At 55.1% G+C, this 23,216-nt stretch overlaps 4 protein-coding genes across 4 annotated transcripts; 2 read left to right on the top strand and 2 right to left on the bottom strand.

Annotated features, from left to right (window-relative positions):
• Window positions 1-2,369: 2,369 nt before the first annotated feature.
• LOC128901132 (keratin-associated protein 5-4-like) lies at window positions 2,370-2,723 on the top strand. The gene has a single exon (XM_054182938.1). It carries the CDS (start codon window positions 2,370-2,372, stop codon window positions 2,721-2,723), a length of 354 nt encoding a protein of 117 aa, XP_054038913.1.
• Window positions 2,724-6,209: 3,486 nt separating this feature from the next.
• On the top strand, window positions 6,210-6,539 carry LOC128901129 (loricrin-like). Its single transcript, XM_054182934.1, has one exon. It carries the CDS (start codon window positions 6,210-6,212, stop codon window positions 6,537-6,539), a length of 330 nt encoding a protein of 109 aa, XP_054038909.1.
• Window positions 6,540-16,342: 9,803 nt separating this feature from the next.
• Window positions 16,343-18,362, bottom strand: LOC128901166 (protein MRP-126-like). The gene is given in 4 exon segments (XM_054183005.1): window positions 16,343-16,677; window positions 17,309-17,467; window positions 18,097-18,213; window positions 18,216-18,362. Coding segments are annotated over 4 exon segments (609 nt in total). The 3' UTR covers window positions 16,343-16,491.
• A 3,592-nt stretch (window positions 18,363-21,954) lies between these two features.
• Window positions 21,955-22,748, bottom strand: LOC128901142 (protein S100-A7-like). Its single transcript, XM_054182949.1, has 2 exons — window positions 22,548-22,748; window positions 21,955-22,119 (listed from the first exon to the last, which is right to left on the bottom strand). Exons 1-2 carry the CDS (start codon window positions 22,746-22,748, stop codon window positions 21,955-21,957), a joined length of 366 nt encoding a protein of 121 aa, XP_054038924.1.
• Window positions 22,749-23,216: the final 468 nt, after the last annotated feature.

Raw genomic sequence — 23,216 nt, 5'->3', positions numbered from 1 at the left:
TGCGGTGCCTTGACAAAGCTTCAGCAGCCACATTCAAAGCAGGAGCTCACATGAGGCTGGAGAGGCACCTCGATGCCTGGCAGCTTGTTCAGTTTTCCAGCCAATTCCTGAAGGATGCCGGGTCTCTCAAACAGCAGTAGAGAAGGTGGGATGGGGTTGAGGCGCCATCTCACCGTGGTCAGCGTCTGGGAATAGCATAAAAACTGAATCAGCATGGAGACATTGAAATAAAAGGCAGGAAAGGCGGGCCAAAAAAACCAAATGCTCGAGCATCTCTGCAGGCAACTGAAATATTTTTCAGGCTGTGCTTTCCAAGCACTTTTCATAGAATCATAGCATTGTAGAATGGTTTGGGTGGGAAGGGACCTTAAAGCTCATCCATTTCCAACCCTCCCTGCCCTGGGCAGGAACATCTCCTACTAGACCAGGTTACTCCGAGCCCCATCCAACTTGGCCTTGAACACCTCCGGGGAAGTGTTTTGTCAGTGTTCTGCACTGAGAAAATCACAGCAGTTCCCTATTTGAGCTGGCAACACTGCTTTTAGTCTTATTTTCTGCCTGTTTAATAACCGAAATGACTTCCACAGGTAGTGACAGAAAAGGGCAAAGCAAGATCCATGGTCCTCAGCACTTCCAAACTGATGCCGCAGAGGTAGAGGAAAGGTACAGGGAGTATCACAAACTATTGCTTGAGTTTAGCTCTCACTGCAAACGTGGTGCCTGGCCTGGACTGAAGGTTTGTGTGGGCCTGTGCATCCAAATAACACGTGGATTCATTGGCCAATTACGAGCTAATTGGCGAGCAGGGAAGAGTGCTCCGAAAATGATGTTCCTACAAGTTTGGAGAAAGTCCCTGGGGTCTCCCAGCTCCCTGTAACGTGGCAGCCACCCCAGGCCACTGCGCGTCACCCAAGGCAGCACCCATAGGAGACCTTCTCCTCCACGTGGCAACACCAGAGACGCTCACAGCCTGGAAAAAAACCACCAGCGCTGCTGCTCCGGCATTACTCACGGACCGAAAGTTAACCACGTAATTACGTACCTCGCTAATCCTGGATCACTACCTAGGGCAGGTCTTCCCCCTTCCAAAAATAAGAATCCCAACTGCTTTTGGTCCTTCTGGCAACAGCAGGAAACTTTTGACTGACAAAAAAAGTTTCACAGGGGCTGTCTTTTCTCTCTTTTCACCACTCCACCAGCGGGTTTTAAGAGAAACAAGCCAACAGTGGTACCGGTTAAGTTGCTGCTAAGGAAAAATTGTCTGCCATGCCAAAGACGTTTTTGGTACTTATAGGCATATCTCGGGGTTTATCATAGAATCACAGAATGTGCTGGATTGGAAGGGACCTCTGAAGGCCATCCAGTCCAACCACCCTGCAGTGAGCAGGGACATCATCAACTAGATCAGGTTGCTCAGAGTCTCATCCAGCCTGGCCTTGGATGTCTCCAGGGATTTGCAGGATTAGAGGACCTCAAGACATTTTAAAAGGATGGCACGATTGAAGTACGTGACATAAATACCCCCACTAAACACAAAGTGTTCCCTGGCTGTGATCAACACCAAAAGCAAAACTGGTAAAGCTGTGGAAACCGGGGCCACCCACACTACTCCCCCATCGGAGCTACGCACAGGTAGAGCTGGCAATTAAATATTTCTGCGGCACAGGAAAGACGACCGATAACGAGAGGCGAGACCCGGCGCGGATGGGGTGAGTCACGCAAGCAACCTGAAGAGTAGGGAGGCAAAAAAAAAAAAAAAAAAAAAACAAACCAAAAAGCCATCAACGAATTAAATGAACAGACCTCTGCGACAGGGAGGTGCTTCGCTTCCAGCCGGGGTGCGCAGAGAGGGTATAAAAGTGCTCCTGTCCCGGAAAGCCTCATTCCCTCCTTGCCCCTTCACTGCAGGAGCATCTTGGGTAAGAGCAGCGATGCTGCGGGGATTTGGGGCTCGGTGCGGCATTCGGAACCCTCCGGATGGATTGGGAAGAGACTGAGCCCCGCGGCTTGTAGCGGGCTGGGGCTTGTGAGCAGGGAGGTGGGGTGAGGAGGGTTGCCGAAGGAGAGCAGAGAGATTTGGACTTGGGGGGAGGCTCTAGGGTGTTGCTCTGCTCCCTGCGGGAGAGAGATGGCTCCACTTCAGAAAGCCATCCATGGTCAGCTCTGGATGCTCCCGGCATCTTTAAGGTTATGGTGGGACAATCCTGCGGGTGGTATAGGAAGCTGGTGCGAGGTTTAAAGACAATTGTGGGATCTGGCTAAGACTGGATAAACGTACATCCAGATTTCTCTTCCCTGGAAGAGCAGAAGCAGGAAAGAAAGGGGCCTGACAGCTCCTCTCTCCCGACAGGTCACCCCGAAACACGACGATGTGCTCTCGGCAGGACAAGGACCAGTGCCACAGGCAGGAGCGCTACACCCGCCAGAGCAGCGGTGGCTGTCACAGCTCCGGCGGTGGTGGCTGTCACAGCTCCGGTGGTGGTGGATGCCACAGCTCCGGTGGAGGTGGCTGTCACAGCTCCGGTGGCAGCGGTGGTGGCTGTCACAGCTCCGGTGGAGGTGGCTGTCACAGCTCCGGTGGCAGCGGTGGTGGCTGTCACAGCTCCGGCGGCGGTGGATGCCACAGCAGTGGTGGCTCCAGCTGCCACGGGAAGCCACAGGTGCAGTGCCAGCAGCAGCAGCAGCAGCAGGTCCACCAGCTGCCCTCCCAGAAGATGAAGTGATGGGGTGTCTCCAGCAGCAAAGGCCATGCAGGGGCCAACTCCCTCCGGCCCCCCCAGAGCTTTGCCAGCTCCGGGGCTGCCCGGCCACGCACCCTCACCTCTGCCCTCCGCGACCTGCGCTCCCTGGGCAAGGGGCATCACTTGTGCCTCCCTGCTGCCTCCGCCTGATGCTCCAGGCTGTGCTTTGGCCCCGCGAGGTGCCCATGAGACAATAAAGCATGAAATTCCCCAGACCTCTCTTGTGTTGGCCTCTCCTTAAACTCCTCATCCTCATTTTCCACGCGTGCTGCAGGGGCACAGGGGTGTAGAGTAATATAGGGTCTATACAGCTACTAGCAGGTTGTATATCTTAACCAGGGGAATTCCCCCCTGAGAAAGCGCCCAGCGCATGTGCACGAGGAGATCATTTAGCGTTGCATTTTAGGGAGAATGATATTGCTGCATAAAGCAGTGCAATTCAATTCAGGGAAATCACGGAACCACACAGAATCACAGAATGGCGGGGGTTGGAAGGGACCTCTGGAGATCATCTAGTCCAGCCCCCTGCCAGAGCAGGGTCACCCAGAGCAGGGGGCACAGGAACGCGTCCAGGTGGGTTTGGAATGTCTCCAGAGATGGAGACTCCACCACTTCTCGTTTTCTGACGCTTGTGGTTTGTGTGCCGATGGCAGGCAAAGCCAGCAGGTATCTGCCCCCATGAGCTGGATGAAGGGATGTGAAGAGTCAAGGGAAGAGCTGGAGGAGAGAGGAGCCAAATCCATCTCCCTGCACGGCCAGGACCTGGCAGAGGTGCTGCTGGAAAGGCAACCGGGGCAGGGCTTTTGCATCTGGGAGCAGCTGGCCCAGATGTGCTACAGCCAAGGCTGATGGAGGGGAGCCAAGGGGAGCAACCATCCCCTGCTGCCAGCCCCACTCATCCCAGGAAAACCCTACGAGCGATTACTGCTCATATGTTTTGAGTTTCCTTTCTTTCTCCTCTTAAGTTTTTGACTGTTTAAAGATTTTTTTTTTTCTGTAACCACAATAAAAAAAGGAGAGAGGCTGCTCTGCTTCCATTTTGATGTGGTTTCTGCTTTCAACTGAAACACGTCTGAGAGTCTAGAGACTGCAAGAAAAATGCCAGCCTTTATGAAACCTGGTACACAGCTGGTTACCCTGAATATATGCATATGTCCTTTCTCATTGAATGAATGAGATCATCACCAGAAAAGCAAATTAACATTAAACTCTCCTGTGCAGAACATCACCCCTGACCTGGGCAAGACACGACTGTTACTAACATCCTCCGGAAAAAAGACAAAAACAGATTGCACAAGACTCACACACAGAAATCCATTTGTCCTTAAGTCTTAAGTCACCGGTTATTATTTTGGGTGGTAGGAGGGGGGGTTGCGCAGCAATAGCGAGAAGCCCCGTGGACACCGTGCTCAGCCCGTGCAGGAACCGGCCCCTTCACTGCACGCAGGCACTTGCTCCACCAGCCACAGGGATTTTGCCTCCAGCACAACGCAGCTCTAGATGGGTGTCTGCCCGGTCCCTCTGCTAATTACAATCGCAGCCACCGGTTTCTGTAATGAAATTTTATGACATCAGCGGCAGTCAGCACGGTAAATGCCGGCCACATTTCGTGCTGGGTGAAGCCACGTGTCCAGGAGGTGGGAGGAGACCTCTGTGGTCCTCTCCATCGCTGACCCCTCGGGTAGGACAGGCAGCCATCGCCACCAGGTGGGAAGCTCATGGTGGACAGGTCAAGTAGCCAAAATTTTGGATGTGAGCAGCATGAGCCGTCCATGCCCTGGGGACAGCCGCAGTGAGGTTTCATCCCATTGTCACCACATCCCCCTCTGCTCTGGGCCACATGCAGGACACAGGGACCCCAGCTCAGCCCCCTGCCAATGGGTGTTTGCCTGAAGCCAGACAGGAATCACCCAACGGCGTCCAGGAGAAGCTGGAAGGAGCTAATTTTCAGTGCCACTAGTGGTGCTGAGCATAACGAAATAGCACTAGTTGATGTGTGTCTTGGGAAAGACATTGGCTTTCAGCTCAAACGGTGCAAGGTGTCTGTTGGTGTCATCTCCTCCTCCCTCGGAGACCTGCCAAAGCATTTCTCTTTGGCAACAAAGTGGATCTCCATGTCTGTTTGTGTGGCTCCCAACATTGCCTTCTGTGTCTCAGAGTTTTTCTTGCCCTTTATCCTGTAAATAAGGAGCTGTGGCCTTTAGAGGTCAATGTACCTCGTGGAATGATGAAGTGCAGGGCAGCTTTTCAACCAGGACAGAGCTGTGCAGATGGGCCATCTCCAGAGCTCCAGCTTTGCTCCAGAAGACAGACCGATGAAGGAGGCAGGACCAGATGGGTTTTTTAATTCCTCAGGCTTCATTTCCTGATCTTTGTCATTAAGAGGATGTCATTAAAAGTCAAAGAAGCACTCAGGAACCTTGCTCAGATGTATGTGAGCATAGTAGGGCTTGCAAGGCTTTCAGCGGTCCCCAAGGCTCTCTTCTGGTTGCTCAGGTGCCTTTTGGGGGAATTTAACACCCTTCAGGTCAAGGAGGGGAGCTAGAAAATGCCTGCTGAAGACCTGAGACCCAAGACCTTTCTCTAGAGGAAGCCCAGGAGGATTTTGTCCCCATGGCCGAGGCGGGTCTTTCAGACCAAGCATCTAAGCAAGAAGAGAGAGCAACTTTCCACTCCTTTTTACCTGGATTATTTCTGGCTTTACCTTGTGCCAACTCAATAGCAGGGATTGGGTTCTGTGAGCAGAGCCTCGTGGGACGGGGCTATAATTATGCCTGGATTTAATTTAACAAAACAAACCCCAAACAGACGAGCCTTTGGAAACACAGGCACCCACGGGTTTTCCTATTAGAGGCAGGTGAGGCTGGCAATTAGATACTTATGTGGCACAGGAAACAGATAAAAAAGGAATGATACCCATCACCAATGAGTCAGGCAAGCGATGTAAACAGAGGGCGGTTTGATGGGGATTGGGTATTAAATTAATAGATCGCTATGACAGAGAGCTGTCTCATTTCCGGGGAAAGGGATCCGAGATCTCTATAAATTGTTCCTGTCCTGGGGTTCTTCATTCCCTCCTCTTGCGTTCCTCTCAAGCCAGGTAAGTCTGGCAGCATGGATGGGTTTTCCTTCGCTGGGGGCTCGTTTCCCCATGGAGCAGCACGGGTTTAATGCAAACCCCGGTGCCGTGGCACGGGGGTGCTCGCAGGGCAGTGGGATGCGCAGAGGGAAGCTGGGCCACGCCGAGCTGCTACGCTCAGCTGGTGAAATCCTGCGTCAGTGGAGGCAGGGCACTGCTCCAGACCTGGGGGGTCTCCCGGGATCCAGCACAGCAGTGCTGCGGGTGGGATGGCAAATGGGACAGGCACAGGGACCGCAAGATCGGGGCAGTGGGGCAATCGGGGCAGTGGGACGTGCAGCAGCTCCTGACAGCTCCTCTCTCCCGACAGATCACCCCGAAACACGACGATGTGCTCTCGGCAGGACAAGGACCAGTGCCACAGGCAGGAGCGCTACACCCGCCAGAGCAGCGGTGGCTGTCACAGCTCCGGCGGCGGTGGCTGTCACAGCTCCGGTGGAGGTGGCTGTCACAGCTCCGGTGGCAGCGGTGGTGGCTGTCACAGCTCCGGTGGAGGTGGCTGTCACAGCTCCGGTGGCAGCGGTGGTGGCTGTCACAGCTCCGGCGGCGGTGGATGCCACAGCAGTGGTGGCTCCAGCTGCCACGGGAAGCCACAGGTGCAGTGCCAGCAGCAGCAGCAGCAGCAGGTCCACCAGCTGCCCTCCCAGAAGATGAAGTGATGGGGTGTCTCCAGCAGCAAAGGCCATGCAGGGACCAACTCGCTCCGGCCCCCCCAGAGCTTTGCCAGCCCCGGGGCTGCCCGGCCACGCACCCTCTCCTCTGCCCTCCGGGACCTGCGCTCCCTGGGCAAGGGGCATCACTTGTGCCTCCCTGCTGCCTCCGCCTGATGCTCCAGGCTGTGCTTTGGCCCCGCGAGGTGCCCATGAGACAATAAAGCACGAAATTCCCCAGACCTCTCTTGTGTTGGCCTCTCCTTAAACTCCTCATCCTCATTTTCCAAGCGTGCTGCAGGGGCACAGCTGGACTAACCAACACGCTCGTGCCATGTGTTCAGGGCCGGTTTCTTTGTGAACCCTCGTGATGCTCCGGTGAGGGGCCACATTCAGTGTGGGTCATCCCTGGGGGCTCACCAGCTCCGCTCTCCTCCACCAGCTGGGACCGCTGGGTCCCAGGTGATGGGGAAAGCACAAAAACATCTCCCCACCCCACCGCGTGTCCTGCCTGGGCCCTACACCCGGGGTGGGGAGATGGTCCTGGGTGCCCCGGGTGCCCGCAGTGCCCCCAGACCTCTAGGGCTTCGCATTCCTGCCCCGCCACATTGGGGCTTCTCCCACACGACGGCTTTTTTTTACACAGCTTTGAGCAACCTCCTGCCCATGGAGGCTACAGGCGATCACCGGGTGGCTCAGGAAAACCAGGCAGGCATCACATTGTACAGTTTTTATTGCTTTTTTATGGTATTACAACCGTGTATGTAAGAAGGAGAAAAATAAGCCCCCCCCCCAAAAAAAAATTCCTTTTGGCTATTTACAATGCTGAAACGTCACAGTCAAGACGGCTGATGTATTAACCCATTCAGGCAGCGAACAGCTGAAGGACCAGATCTCATTAGCTTGAGAGGAATAAACTACTGCAGAAAACATCCATCTGCCCAGTAAAGGGATCATAAAGCGAATCTTTGTCAGAAACCTTCCTATGACTTTCCAAAACCTTGCAGATAGGGATATAATTATTACAGACCTGATAACTACCTGCAATATTTTTTTCCAGTGAAACTCAGGGTTTCTACCATCCCCTCCTTGCTATTAGAACAGCCTCGTTTTATTGGATTATATACCAGGAGCGGTGTTTTAACCACACGCAGCCAAGGAAAGCAGTCTCGTTTCATCGTTCTCCAGCCACTCACTGTCAGCAGTATTTCTTTGCACAGCCCTGGGCAGGTTAATTACACAAAGACATGGGTAAAGGCTTCCCTAAAATAAAAAAAATTTTAAAAAAAAAGAGGGCTAGGCTTCCCTTTTTTTTAATGGAAAAGAAAGCCAGTATGCTGCCCCAGCTACATTTATTAGACTGAAACACCCTCATAGATATTGAGGTGCATTTCGGGTCCCCCCCCCAAAACCCGTGGGAATTTTGCCGCTCACTTCGAATGAGCTGGAGATGAACTCCCAACCACAGGCCTCTAATTTTCCCTGAAGAATTGCCACTCTTTATTCGTTATTACTCTACAGCCTGAGTCAACTAATTGTATGGCTCACTCCAGCCCTACCGACTAGTGATTTTTCACTTTCTACCCATTAAAAACAAAAGTAGCTCGTGGAGGAAGGGGTTGATACGTCAGCCGTTGCTCCGCTGCTGTGTTTAGGAGAAGGAAACAGCAAATCTGACCCATCCACACACACACACCCAGCCTTAAACTGCATTTGCAAAGCACCCCAAAGAGACACCCGTGGGGCAGCAGGTTGAAACAAGAGACACGGCGTTATTTTTGCCTCACGGAGGTAATACGTGGAACGGGGCACGGTCTTCACCTCTCCCCCATTGCCACCGGTGCAAGGGCAGGCACCGGAGGGGCAGGGAAAGTCCCAAAGGTGATCATACCATGCCCACACGGCGCCCGCGTCTCCATCCTTCGCCCACGGGGCAATTCAGGGATCCTACAGGAGAGGGAAGAAAACCCTGTGGGGATAATTCACCCGTGACCACCCCAAAGCCCTGCTGAGCCTGGCATCCATCCTGCCGGCCCCCATTTCCCTACCGCCCACCTCCGCTTCACGCTATGCTTGTGCCTGATAAGCTCGTGCAATTTTATTGGAGTTACTAGAGTTGATTAAACACTCTCTGGGTCCCCATGGAGCTGGAGCACAGCTCCTGGCTCCATCCCATCCTCCCCAATGGACCGGGAGATGTCCCAATGTCCCAATGTTGCTGGGACAACCCCATCCCTGGAAGTGTGGCTGCCCCATCCCTGGAGGGGTTCAAGGCCAGGTTGGATGGGGCTTGGAGCAACCTGGGCTGGTGGGAGGTGTCCCTGCCCAGGGCAGGGGGGGAACTGGGTGGTCCTTAAGGTCCCTTCCACCCCAAACCATCCTGTGATTCTCTGATAGAGCAGACCCAGGGAGCCACGCACCACGTCGGGGTGACACCAGTCCCAAGGAAGGATCTGTCCCCACTTAATGAAGCAATGCCAATGCTGCCCGGGAGCTTCACCTGAGCTCTCCCTTACCTCCTCCTCCCCATGCCCCAGGAGCAGCCGTTCTTCAGTACACGCAGGGCTTGGTGGAGCCCCTCTCCTTCTTGTTCATGGGCTCGGTGTCCGAATCCAGCGGGTTGGAGATGTATCTGTACTTGCTGGTGGGTGACCTCTGAGAGAACAGGAGCCCATCAGACCTTCCCAAAGGTGGTGAAGCGAGGGCTGGGTCCCTTTATTGTTGCAGGGGTGATGCAACAAGAAGGCTGGTTGCTGCAGGTAGCAGAGGCTGCACAGAGCCTGATGCTAAGGGTTTATAGTGTGTTGTTACACCTGGATTTGCCCAGGGGGCTAATGGAGGCAAAGCGGGACCAGGCACCCCTTTCTCACCCTCCCCCTCCCCTTCCCAGCAGGAAAATGGGGACAGCGGGACCAGGAGGGATGCACAAGAGCTTTGCTCCCTTGCAATACAAACCCAAGGAAATTGCCTGCCCTGCTCCACCCCAGGAAAAACAAAGATTGGAGAGAGACAATTCCAACCCTGGATGTGGGGTGGGTGTTGCAGGACCCTTCACTACCCCTGACCACCCCTAAATATCACCTTTCCCATCCATCTTTGCACCCTCAACCCCATACAGTTACCTTGACGGGAGCGAACTCCTGCTGGATCAGCTTCTTGAACTCACTTCTACTGAACGGCTCAGATTTCTTCCCCTTCCTGGCATTGCCCTGGTAACTCTCCATCATGTCAGTGATGGCTTTAATGAGCTTAGACATGTCTCCGGTCCTGGAAAGGAGCAAAACTTGAGGACACAGGAAGGTGGCAGAGGCAGAACCCCCACGTTCCCTTCCAATAATTCAAAAGATATTCAGTTCAGTTGCAGCCTTTCTAAATTATTTTTTTTGCTGGAGGTAAAAAGAAACCTCCCTTTGCTAGATGCTGCCCACCGCCCTGGCTACTTCTCAGAACTTTCACCTTAACTCACTTCATTTCTCCGCTTTCCCACTCCCGGCTTCAATTAAAAGGATGGAGCTCCCTGCAGCCATCTCAGGCACTTGTGGGGTTGAATGAATCAGCTCTTGCAGTTAAGGAAAGTGCCGCGTCTACACACCCACCGTGCTCGGGGCTGGGCGGAGGGAGCCCGGGCAGCTGATCCTCTGCTTGTGTCTTTAGTCCCTTTGCTGCCCCGAGCCCCACTGGCAAAGACCGGTTGCAAAATGACCCTGAAAACATAAAAGCTCCTTTCAAGTGCAAAAAGAAACGGCGGAGACTCACCTTACTCACCTGCATCAACCAGCCGACGGCTGCATATGGGACTGGTGGGAGCAGCTCCGGGAAAGCTCCTTGCCAGGCTGCCAGGGAGTGGGTGGAGGGTGAGGATTTCTTCCGGTCAGTCCTGTTCTCTGGCTGCCTCTCTGCATTGCTGTGCTTCCCAGGGAGCCTCCCTCATTAGCCTTCCCCTGGCGAGGATGTTTACCAGCGCACCTGGGGAAGACGTATGTAGGTCAGCGCGCAGCTCCGCTCTCCGCGGGTGCTGCTCTGCGATCCCAGCAGGGAATGCAGGGGTTTGCACTGGAGACGCCTCCTTGGGTCAACAAAAAAGCTAGCCAGAAGTTCTCTTCATATATGGAAGTTTGCATTTATCTTCTCCCAAAATGTTTTTTTCTCTTCATGTATGGAAGTTTGCGTTTAGCTTCTCCCAAAAGGTTGTGTTTTTTTCCCTTTACGACCAAGGTGACTTGTGAGTTCGTGGGGCTTTGCAATGCCGAAGCTTAGAAAATGTCACAGACAAAATAACTTTGCAGTGGAAAAGGTGGTTTTAATATTATTTTTGAGGCCATCCCACATGTCTCGTATGGGCTGCCACTGGGCACATTCACGTTTGCCCAGCTGGGACAACGGCAGCGGAGCTGTGGTTTCCTTTGCGAGCGAGAAGGAGCGCTGAGCTCCTGCTCCCAAGAACGACGGCGGTGCCGGGACGCCCGGTGACGACAGCCGCGGTTGGCCATGGCCAACGGGGTCATGAGCTCCCTCTCGTGGGAAAGTCACTTACTACACATCTCATGGAACCAGAGAACCATAAAATCCCCATGGGACAAGGACAGCAGCGTGTCCCAGCAGCGTGGCCTCAGTGCCAGGCTGTATTTCAGTCCCAACGGAGCAAATCGAGCCGTGCTCCCAGGGGCTCCCAAGGGCTCCCAGGGAAAGAACAAGGCACAGGACAGCAGCTGTGGGGATGCTGCAGTGAGGCGGCCAGGGCAGGACGCCTGGCTCTCAGCCGATTCTCTGTGTGGTCTCGCAGAAGTCAATGACCCCAGGTTTGCTCACCTGGAAAGGGGGTGTAACAAGCCATCCCTGCTATGAAGGGTGTGCCAGCTTTCATTAAGGGCTCAGGCACCGTCCCAAGATTGCCAGATACGGTACGAAGCCAGATGAGATCATGCTCTGCATCAATCTTCCCAGGCGGTGTTGGCAGGGCCGGGTTCGTAGCAGCGTTTTTGGGAGAGGAGGGGTTGCTGGAGCCAACCTGTGCCGCCCACGTACCGCTGCTGACACCGCCAGCGCAGCACAAGACGTCTCTGCAATTAAGTGGGTTGGAAATGAGATGCAGACCATGGTCTGGAGCTAAATTTTACCTTGGCACAGTGAGGCGAGAGGCAAGCAAGTCGCTGCAGGCCCTCCGCAGCAAGGGCTGCCCGGCACATGGATGCTTTCGGTGGAAGCGGGATCAGCCCAGTGGCTGCTCTTGCAGCTTACGGTCCCTGGGAGCTGGAGTTTTCCGGAGAGCCACAGCCCTGGGGGATTCGCTCCAGGGCTGTATGTGGGATGGCCAGGCAGCTGGGCATAGACAGCAGCCCAATTTGCCCCTTAATCTTTTGGGGTAGCCTTGCCATGTTGCTTAGCATGAACCCCACAGAGAGAGCAACATCCCCACAACGTCTCTCCCATGAGCTGGAGCTCCTGCTGCTCCCGGCCATGCCCTTGATGGACACACAGTGTTTTCCCATGGGCTGGAGTCATCCCGATGGCCAGGTGCTCAGGATTTAAGGCTTCCCTATCTCTGTTTGAAGGGTCTCGGGAGACCGTGGCTCTGCCATGGAGATGGTGCATACCCAGGTGCGGGATGGACTCCAGGACTGGGGATGCTGGGGGGTGGCCAGGCACAGCGGTGTGGAAGCCACAGGACCGGGCAAGAAGCGCTTGCGAAGGAGGATGGGAGGTCAACGCACGGCAATGGCACCTAAAACTGCCACACTCCTCCCTCTACTGCTGCCGCCCCGATTAGTACACATCCACCCGGGGAATGAGTGGAATTAGGAGGAAAATTGCTCTGAATCACTCTGAGACGGTCCCTTCCGCCGGTTACTCCCTCCCAGCCTGCTGCCACCACGGTGCCATCCCGCGGCGGCACGTCCCCATCCGCAGCAGCATCAGGGATGGTTTTCCTGGGCTCTGGGCACAGGTTTGCCCACGACAGCACGTCGACTCCTGGCCACTGGCCTCACTGGCGGCCCAGGACCGACCAGTTTTACCCCACCATGGCTCATCCTTATCAGCGTGTCTAGACTGATAACAAAAGGGACGCGCACGGTGCATCCCAGTCCCCAGCTGCAGCAGGGCTGGGCATTGCGCAACCCTTTTGTGTCAGCCACCGGGATGCTGACCCCACACTGAGGGGTCTGGGGGGGAGCGAAGGGGGTCTGCAGCAGGGGGAGGGAGTCAGCAGTGGGTGCAGAGGGTCCGTGGTGGGCAGGGGGACCAGGCGGGATGGGAATACTGGGGCTGGGCTGGCTCCCAGCTGGGAGGCACAGCTCAGCCCCAGCTGGATCGCATCCCCTCGTTACAATCATTTATAAAACCCGGCCCTGGGGGGGGGGTTTCAGTCTTTTTTCTCCAGCCTGGGGGCTTTGGGAGGGGATCAGCAGTGCGAGGAGCTGGCAGGGCCACCCCAAGGCTGTTTTGATGCAACAGGACAGGGTGGCAGTCGGGGGAGACATAGCCCTTAGCTGGGGTGTAGGCTGAGACCCTCAGAAGGGTGTGAATATGGGCTGATGACATTGTACCTCACCAGGGCAAAGCTCAGGGATTGGGATGCAGGGTACAAACCCACCCCCCCCAAAGAGGGAAAGGAGGAGGATTTAGCATTTATCTGCATCCACCCTTTGCCTGCTGCTTTGAGCCATACCCTGGAGGAACCGTGGTGCTTCTCCCTTCTTCTGCTCCTCGCAGGACCCAGGTAAGAGGAGCTGGTGTGGCAACGTTGAGCAAGAAAGGAGCCCTTACCAGGAAAACTGCCTGGTAGCTTGAGCAGAGGGGTGTGAGAGAGGAGTTTTGGGTGTTTGCAAGTCAGTGCATGTCCTTGTGATGCCAGCTTAGCCCAAAAATTCCGTTTTTGTTCCTGACACATAAATTGGAGTAATCCTACTTATTGAAAACAGCTCTGCGGTGTAGAAACAGGGGTTGTGATGGAGATGGGGGGTCACAGGACAGGGCTCTGCCCGCAATCAATGGGCCAGGGTGCAGCCCTGGGGAGCAGGGCAGGACTGCCGGCTTCCCCGGGCGGCTCCAGGGCTGGTGGCCACCCCAGCAGCCTCGGTGGCACATGCCACCAGGTGGCAGCAGGAACCTGCCGCAGACTGCCTGGTCCTCCGCTTGCAAAGGTCGAATCCGGCTTCATAACCGGGGGGGGGCTGCACACCACCTGCTTGGTGCTGCTGGAGAGCTGCTCTTGGGGCAGCAAGGCTGGAGGAACCCCGGTGCCGTCCCCATCCCCAGGCAGCGTGGCCAAGGGTAGAGGAGCACCTTGCCCATCTGCATGCCTCTGCAGCATGGGGTGGATCCAACACTTTCTCCCTTGCGTCGCTTTGATGGATCGTCTGTTTGGGAGCTGCGGGTTCTGTTGGGGTGAAAGGATGCGTATGGATTTTGGGGACCGCTCTGCTATTACGGGAGGACCTGGCGATTGCCTCAGCTTGCTCATGTCGTGGCTTTGGTGTCCCAGTCCTGCTGCGCTCAGGGTGTGTGGTGGCTTGTTCCTCATCGCCTCCAGTGTGATGGTCCAACAGCCCCAGTGGGTGACACAATAGGAGTCCTGTCCTGCACCCTGGCTTTCAGGGGTGCTGGAACGTGTCCAGAGAAAGGCCACGAGGATGATCAGAGGGCTGGAGCAGCTCTCCTATGAGGACAGACTGAGAGAGTTGGGGTTGTTCAGTCTGGAGAAAAGAAGGCTCTGAGGAGACCTTTAGTGGCCTACCATATCTAAAGGGGGCCTACAAGAAAGCTGGGGAGGGATTTCTTAGGATGTCGGGTAATGGTAGGACTAGAGGGAATGGATTAAAACTAGAGATGGGACGATTCAGACTGGACGTTACGAAGAAGCTCTTCACCATGAGGGTGGTGAGAGACTGGAACAGGTTGCCCAGAGAGGTGGTGGAAGCTCCATCCCTGGAAGTTTTTAAGGCCAGGCTGGATGGGGCTCTGAGTAACCTGATCTAGTGGGAGGTGTCCCTGCCCATGGCAGGGGGGTTGGAACTGGATGATCTTTAAGGTCCCTTACAACCCTAACGATTCTATGATTCTAAGTCCTGCTGGGTTGGCAAATATCCTGTTGCATCTGCACCGCTGAAGAGGCTGGTTCCTGCCTGGACCCTGGGGGAAGGTATCAGGGTGGTTTGTGAGTGCTCCCCAGCACCCAGATTTGTGCGTTTGGCCCCTGTGCAGGGAGACCTCTCTGCTGCAGAGAACAGAAGGGCTCAGCACCCACAGGCAGGGTGCTGAGTTCCTGAGAAGCTCATCTGCTGCACATGGGACCCAAACCAACCTTGTCCCAAAAGCTGGGCATCCCCTTATCGGTCTCTTTTCCCAAGTAACGGTGATAGGACAAGAGGAAACGGCCTCAAGTTGTGTGAGGGGAGGTTTAAGATGGACACTGAGAAAAATTTCTTCACCAAAAGGGTTGCCAAGTGTTGGACCAGGCTGCTCAGGGCAGTGGTGGAGTCTCCATCCCTGGAGGTTTTTAAAAGCCGAGCAGACATGGTGCTGAGGGATGTGGGTTAGTGGTAACTTGATGGTGCAGTGTTAATGATTGGACTCGATCTTAAAGGTCTCTTCCAACCAAAACAATTCTGTGATTCTTATGGGACAGCCCTGGGAAGGAGCTTGGGTTTTGGAGGTGGTGTGCTTCTGTCCTGGCAGGGTGGTGGCAAAGGACGAGCCCCACTCTGTCCCCTGGGCCTCATACCTGCTCCAGAGACCCTGAAGTGCTGCAGGACGGGATGCACAACTCATTCTGGGGTGTGGGATTGAGTCTTGGGGTCTTGGGGGTGCACGACTCATTTTGGGGTGCGGGATTGAGTCTTGGGTCCAAGATCTGGCTCCAGAGGGGACCTGCCACCCTGCGCTGGCTCAGGCAGAGCTGAGTGGGTGCCAGTCCCTGCAGCAGATTTCTTACCTTGTAAGAAGGTGTCTGACACTTGGGATGTCAAAACTGACACCGAAGGAAACTGAAGCAACCTGGCCAGCAGCGGTGAAGCAAACTTGCGGCAGTCTTGTGTTACCCGGGGGCTTGCTTCAGTGCTGCTGGTTTGGGGAAGCTCGTGGCGGGTTCCTCCAGCAGAGCAGGGCGATTTCAGGGCTTTGACTCACCCTTAGGAAATCACAACTGTTCCTTTTTTCCCCCCTGCCCCCACCTCTAAGAGATGTTTGCAAATCCGTAGCCAGGCTCTGAGCGTGCACGATGCTCAGCAGCATTGTAGGCATTTCCAGCCACCCACTCTGGAAAGCTCGTTATGAAAGCCCGCTAATGAGGGACACCTCCTCGGTGCAAACTCGGGATGCTCCAAGTGAGGAGCTGGAGGAGTTCTTGCTTCTTGTCCACACAAAACCCGGCAGTCAGACCTCGCTGCTGGCTGTAGCACTAAAATTACGTGCATCCACCCCCCAGCACCCTTCCAGCCACATGCCAGGGCCCTGCAGAGCAGAAGTGCCCGAAAAAGGGTGCTCCTCCACGGAAGAGTGCTCATCCACCCCCATCCTTCCTTCCAGCTCTTGCCTACCACCACAGCTCAGTCCTAGGAGACCTGCAGAGTGTTTTCAGGCCAAAACAGGCTTCTTTTTTTTCTTTTCTAGTTGGAAATGCAAAGACCTGTCGAATTATACTGTCTTCCCTGACCTATGGAGGACATTATAATGTAAGGAGCACTGAGCACCCGCTGCGATGAACCCCCCTCTCCCCAGGTGTCCACTTCGCCCTTGAGAACCTGTCTCCAAGGTGGAGAGAGCGAGGTGCAGGACTTGCCTGGAGGAAAACCCACGCAGACACACAGAAGAGCTTTGATAGCCTCAGGGCAAATCTTTATTGGGCAGCAAAAACCATCAAACTTGAAGGAAGGAAAGGAGGAGGGAGGTGGGCAGAGGAGGAGGGAAGGGAGAAAGCTGCGAGCACTGCGTGGCTGCCTTTGGCTGGGGACAGCCGCCCGCCTCAGTGGTGGTGTTGGTGCTGCTGTTTCTGCTGCTGCTGCTGGTCCTCAACGTCGTGGAGGTGTTCGTGGGTGGCGATGGTCACGCGGGTGATGAGCAACATCACCTCGCTGAAGCAGATCTGCGCGTCTCTGTTGGTATCGAGGTCCTTCATGATTTGGTCAATGGTGGCCTTGTTTCTCACGTGCTGCGGAGGAAGGGACAGGGTGAGGGCAAAGTCCTGTCACTCACAGCTGCCCCACAGCCTCTCTGGGACCCTCACGGTTGCCAGGTCCCCTGCAGTGTGGTGCTGCGTGTGGCTCCAGCCCCATGCCATCATCACCCATTGCTTTGGGTGCAGCAATGGTTCACCCATGGTGATGAAGCAGTTGGAGAGCATCACTGCAAGGACACCGTGAACATGGAGACCCATGAAGCCAGCAGTGTCGTGTCAGCCACAAACCTCTCCTTTAGGGTGTTGGGTTAAAAACTTTATCTTCTGCTTTAGGAAAGTGAGTTCGGGGTGGGGGGGGGGGGGGCGGGAAGGGGTCTTTTTGCCTGATGTTTCTGACATCATCAGTCCTACATGGCAAAGGAGCTCTTGGGCAATGTGACCCTGATTGTTTGCAGAGAAGGTGATGAGGGTAAATACCTGGCTGCAGGTTCACCCAGACCTAGATCTCGCTTTATGGAGCATGTTTGGAAAGTGGCGGTTGGACAGGGAGGGTCGGGGCAGGAGAGCAGAGTGGGAAGGGGGTGAAGGCAGCCCCTGGGGGTATTCAGGCAATGGAGTCCAGCCCTGCTCCCTCCCCGTGTGGGTCCTGAGAAACTCCACTCACCCTCAGGTAGTTCACAAGCTGCTTCTCGATGAGGAGCTTCAGCTCATTCTTGGTCAGGGTGTCTCTGTCCCCCTCCCGTCTCGAGTACTGGTGGAAGACATCAATGATGACATCCATGGCCTTCTCCAGCTCAGAGAGCTGCTCCTGGGCCTGGGGGGTCTGGAAGAGAAAAGACGGCACTGAATAATGTCAAGAGCCACAATAGATGGGGAAAGTCTGATGTAAACCAGCGAGGCTCCGGTACAGCCACCCGATCACACCAGATGAGGACACAGCCTGGCTTTGTTCAGTCATCCTTTTTTTGAGGATAAATTTCAGCTGTTTGTTTCGAGTTTTTTCTTATCTATAAGCCAAAGGAGACAGAAAGGGGTTGCAGTCTTTGTTTCTGCTCTGAGATCTGCAACTACAAGTAATAGCTGAGAGCTGATTTTTTTCCCCCACAAAAAATGTGCCTTCTGTAAGCCAGGCACTGTTGGAGCAAGGCTCCCAAAATAGCTGGTTGCACTGAAAAAAAACCTCCATAGAGATACAGAGTATGAGATCTGATGTCCAGGAGCCCCCTCGGTGGTGGGACCATGCTGTGGGGAACCTCTTCCAGGAGGAGACATCTCTCCTGGTGGGTTCCACTTGGATGAGCCTGGGCAGAGATGGTTATCTTCTGCCAGCCACTGACGGCAGCATGCACGGTAAGGAGAGGGTCCTCAAGGATCCTTGCACCTCTGATGGCCCAACCGGCACCTGGAAAAGAGCATGGAGACCTTAGATGCCCAAGTCACCATTGGACTTGCCTTGCTCATCTTGACGAAGTAGCGAGATCCACTCGGGCTGGAGCAGGTCTGGTCCTGAGCGTAACATCTCTTATAGCCTGGCCGCCCTGCTGCGCCACTCCACCGGTTGTGAAATGTCTTTGTTTCATCCAATTCCAGTCCATCTTCATGACATGTGCATTGCTTAAGGCTCTAGGGTAGTTCCTTAAAAGGGGTCTCTGTGGCTTTTCCCGCAAGGTCTGTGTGTCACGTACTCTGGCTGGGTGGCAGGGAGGTGGCCAGGGCATGGCCGTGTCCCCTCACCCCCTTCACCTGGCTGTTGGGGCTGCCATTCTCCGTCAACAATAGACAGAAACCCATTCCCCTCAGATTCTTCAGTTCCACCTGTTTTACTCCCCGCTGTAGGGGCATGAAAAGACACCACGAGGCAAAGGGGACTCACAGCATCGTGGCCTGCACTTCTCCAGCGCTCCAGCGCTGCTTGGCCCTGTAGCACCCCCATCCTTGCAGACCTGGTGCACGCAAGCACCGCGTGGTCCTGTGCACCCAGGAGCATCCCACTGCTTCACGCGGCATGCCCGGGGTTGCCCCTGGGTCCCAACACTGGGGGACCATCCCCTGCAAGCAGCCCTATGAAAGCCAAATAATACGGGGTGGGTTCCCAAACTGGCGGGGCTCCAGGAGCCTCATTTCATCTCTTCAGGTTAGCAACAGCCTGTGCCAAGGGTGGTTTTTCCCCACCCAAGGTATGCTCTAAGCTGTGGAGACCAGGTGTGGCTGAATGGTGTATGTTTACTCTTTAGGACTGTGTCCTCACTTTGCGGCTTCATTTTTTGTGTGTGTGTGTTTCTGTGTCGGAGAGGCTCAGAGCAGCTCAGATGAGGAGTAAAACAAGATTTTCCAGTGCTGCTTCATTAAAATGCTCTGCCTGCTGATTCAGCTGGCTTCTTTGGGGGTTTGTTTAACCTGCCAAACACGATGCTAATCTCAGACACAAAGTGGAGGTCAAAATGGGGCCGTGGATGGGCCTGGGGCAAGCTCCAGAGGAGCTGATGTGGGGCAGCACCGTCGGGGGGGATGCTCGAGGACACAGCCCCGGTCCACACACGATGCCCACCCGGACTCCAGCCCTCACGGCGTTTCACAACAGGAGTGCTTTGATGCACAAAATAGCTGGAGAAGGGCCGGGGCGTTTCACAACAGGGTGTCGGGGACCATCCGCTCAGTTGCAGTTTTGTAGCAATTTCACAAAACCGTACTTTTGGTCACTTTATCATCCTGGAGGCGGGGAAGTGCAAGGGTGCGGGATGGGCAGGGGGTTTCCACAGAGGGATGGTGGCTAGACCCTCAGATGTGCCCACCAGGCAGCAGGGATGAGACCCCAGGCCCCGAGGAGGCCCTGGAGATGCTGGGAGGGCTGGAGCCCCTCTGCTGTGGGGACAGGCTGAGAGAGCTGGGGGGGTTCAGCCTGGAGAAGAGAAGGCTCCGCGGAGACCTTGGAGCCCTTCCAGTCCCTCAAGGGGCTCCAGGAAGGCTGGGGAGGGACTCTGGAGCAGGGAGGGGAGCCATGGGATGAGGGGGAAGGGTTTCACACTGGAAGAGGGGAGACTGAGATGAGATGTGAGGAAGGAATTCTTGGCTGTGAGGGGGGTGAGCCCCTGGCCCAGGTTGCCCAGAGAAGCTGTGGCTGCCCCATCCCTGGAGGTGTCCAAGGCCAGGTTGGACGGGGCTTGGAGCAACCTGGGCTGGTGGGAGGTGTCCCTGCCCAGGGCAGGGGGTGGCACGGGGTGATCTTTAAGGTCCCTTCCAACCCGAACCATTCCATGATTTGTTTTTTAAATGCTAGTGCAGCCACTGAGATGACCAGGGTAACACTTAGGGTTGCAGAAACACATGCTAGCACAACTTCTTGCCTGTCTCTGCGGGTCTTCTTGCAGGGGGAGCCTCCCTGTCCAGCCATGCCTGTAAGCCACGCTGAAGTGGCGGCAGCAAGCCGCAATCCTGGCCCCAGGGCCACCAGGGTTGAGCAAGCGCCTGCTTGCTGGAGCTGCAGCAGGGAAGGAGTGGGAAGAAGGCATCGGGTGGCACGCAAGCAGCCCCATAGCCATCATCAGTGAAAGATCTGGTTTGAGGTGGCTGCGGTGGGTTGTGCCCTGGGGATCTGAGCCCTGCCAGGGCACCCTGTGCTCGACAATCATTGCAAAACTCTTTCAAAATATACATTTATGGGCAAGCGTCTGGCTGATGCGGGAAGAGGGCACGGCAGGGTTTGTCACTGTGTGGTTTGTCGTGTTTCACAGCAGGTTTTAGCCCGGCATCAGGACAGGACGTATGTTCTGGTTGCTAGATGCGGTTTTAGCTCGGGGAAGCTGGGGGCCGCGCTCTGAGCCCTGCTTCCTGAGCACCTTTGAGCATCACCAGACCAGCGATGCTCTGGCTGCGGCCCAGCATGAGCAGTCACCACAGGAGGTGGGGCAGCCTAGAGGTTTTCCCACCCTGCAGCTGCAGTGAAAAGGATTTCCCAGTCCTTTAGCTCGAGCCAAAAAAGCTTTTGTGTATGTCTCGGCCATATCCAACAGCTGCAAACTCAGCTGCTCAGCAGGGCACCACCTTGGTCCTGCCCAAAGGGAGCTGAGAGCCAGCTCCGCTGCCCACGTGGGCACAGCACAACTGCTGCGTGGTTCCGGCCCCTCTCCGAGCCCTCCCGGAGCTCTGGCAGGTTGTAGGGCTGAATCTGGCCATTGCACTTCTCTGCCTGTGCTGCAACGTGAAAAGCGTCGCTGTCGCTCACGCTGGGGCAGCTGCCGGCTCAGCCCCGCGGGGTGATGCTACCCGAGCATTTGGTGAGGAAAAGAGCTGGATCACAGCATATTTAGTGCCCAGAAATGGTTTGTTTGTGCTGCAAGACATCTACCAGATGACTTAGGCAGGGACAAGATCCTTGTGCCCTGTTGGAGCCCTTCAGGGTTTTGGTGGGAGTATTTTTGCCAGTGGAAAACTCCAAGACGGAAACCATGCGGGAGTTTCTTCTTGGCTGGGTAGCAAGTGATTCAGCAGGGTTGGGAGGGAGCGCTCCGGATGACTCGTCTGTGTGGGAAAATTCTGAAATCAGAGTTTTCATTGGGATTTAGGGAGAAAATTTTAAATCTCAGAATTCCCCACGGACTAGAAGCTATATATACAATAGTGACTCTTGTGTGTAATTTTTTTTTTTTTTCCCTAAGAGCACCCGGGCTCGTTCTTGTGGTAAAGGCTGTTCTGTTGTGAACTGCAGTTGTCATGGGTATTAATGCATCTTTCCTGCTCACGGGTGATTCCACATCCAGAGGACGCGCTTGGCACAGCCGAGGGGAAAAAGCTGGATGAGGATGGGCAAAACAGGAGGTGCACCCCCAAGCTAGGCTGGCTCTGCTCTTCCCAGACTATGCAGAAAACTTCCCCTCCAAGAGAAAAACTGTTAATATGACTGCTGTATGCTGCAGGTGATGGTTAAAGCCCTTGCAGAGCTCAGGCAGTGTCTTGGGCTAGACTTCTGGCCATTAATACCTTCCTCGCCCACCAGCTCAGCTCGGGCCAGGCACCGAGCGATACAGCTCTTGCCCACTCATCGCGTCTTGATCATAAGCCTCTCCCTTGGTGGGTTTTTGGATTCCCTCAATTAGGGAAGGCTTTACCCCACAGCTCCAGCCGGACCTTGTTGGTGCCCACCCTCCCCACCTGTGAGATGGATGCAAAAGGGAGTGCTGAGAGAGGAAGGACTCAGTGGACTTCAAGTAATGCTTTATTGTCTCACAAGCATGAGTGATCCAAGCAGACAGAAAGCAGCCAGAGCCCAATTCCTATAAGCAACCCCCCTCTGAGTTTTTCATGCGTTGGGACTCAGTCCTTGTCTGGTGTACAGCGGTCTTCCTTGTGGATGAGTTGGTGGGCGTCGTTGGTCAGCTTGGCCAAGACGATGGCGAACTCCTCGAAAGTCAGCTCTTTGTCCTTATTCAAGTCTGTCTCTTCGAAGAGCTTCTTCAGGTAGTCGCGATTGTTCCTGCCCTGAAATTGGGGGACAGGACATGTGTTAACGTGGCCCCTCCCTGGGCTGCACACCCACTGGTAGAAACCAAGCCAGCTTTACTCTTTCGTGCTCTGAGAAGAGCTTAGAAGCTGCAGGGTCGTTGTCACCCTCTCCTACCTTGCAGTTAACCCCTAATTAAAACCCCAGATGGACAGGCTTTTGTCCCAAACCCCTTTGGCTGCTCCATACCCCTGCAGCGGCAGGAGGGATGAGTGTGGATGGTCCTGCAGCATGTGGGATCTGATCACAGAAACCCACCCACCCCACGGACCACAGCCCTTGGTAGGGACTGCACCCCACTTCCCCAGGAGCATCCCTGGAGGCAACCTCAGCCTCTTCCCCCCGCCATGATCCCCCGAGGAGAGCATCCCTCTGGGGAGCACAACACAGCCCCTGTGGCACTCACACAAGCTTGGAGGAAGGTCGGTGCCTGCTCAGTCAGCAGCGTATTGAAGTCGTTGAAGTTGAGGAGGTCGAAGTCGCCCTCCCGGGTGCTGTAACGGTGGTAGACGTCCACAATGGTCTTCAGGACCATCTCCATCGTGCAGTTCCCAGGGAACTGACGAGTCTCATGATGGGTGGTTGTGGCCTGGGTGCCTGCAGACATGGCTGAGCTCTTGAGGTACCTGCAGAAACTGTGTGGAGAAATCTCAAAGCCATGAGATGCATCAAAAACAAAAAAAAAAAATCACGACCCCCACGCCGTGCTCTTGGCCCCCAAATTGGGCTGCAGGTCTACACCAGGAGCCTTGTCTGGCTGGGGCTGAGCAAGCCAGCAGTGCCCAGCATGCCCAGGGGCGCTTGGCGGCTCCTCGGGGCTCAGCAGGTAATAAGTGGTTCTAGGAATGTCACCGTTTTATGGCATTGCCCAACCAACATCCAATTTTAGTTTTGCCCAAGAAGCAGCTTGTTCTTACTGACCCAGGGGCATCTTTCAGGCAAATTAAACCCATCAGGCTGGAGTCACATATCTGTACTGTGCCCCCAACAGCAAGGATGGCTTTAAGGCAGGGAGCACAGTTCAGGTCTGGGCTCCATTGCAGCCTCTGCCTGACCACCTCCTCCTCCTCTTCCT

The sequence above is a fragment of the Rissa tridactyla genome, chromosome 23 (genome assembly GCF_028500815.1).
Source record: "Rissa tridactyla isolate bRisTri1 chromosome 23, bRisTri1.patW.cur.20221130, whole genome shotgun sequence".
In the NCBI taxonomy this organism is placed as follows: Eukaryota; Metazoa; Chordata; class Aves; order Charadriiformes; family Laridae; genus Rissa; species Rissa tridactyla.
Note: the sequence above shows the minus strand (reverse complement) of the source record. Positions and strands in the feature narration are given on the sequence as shown.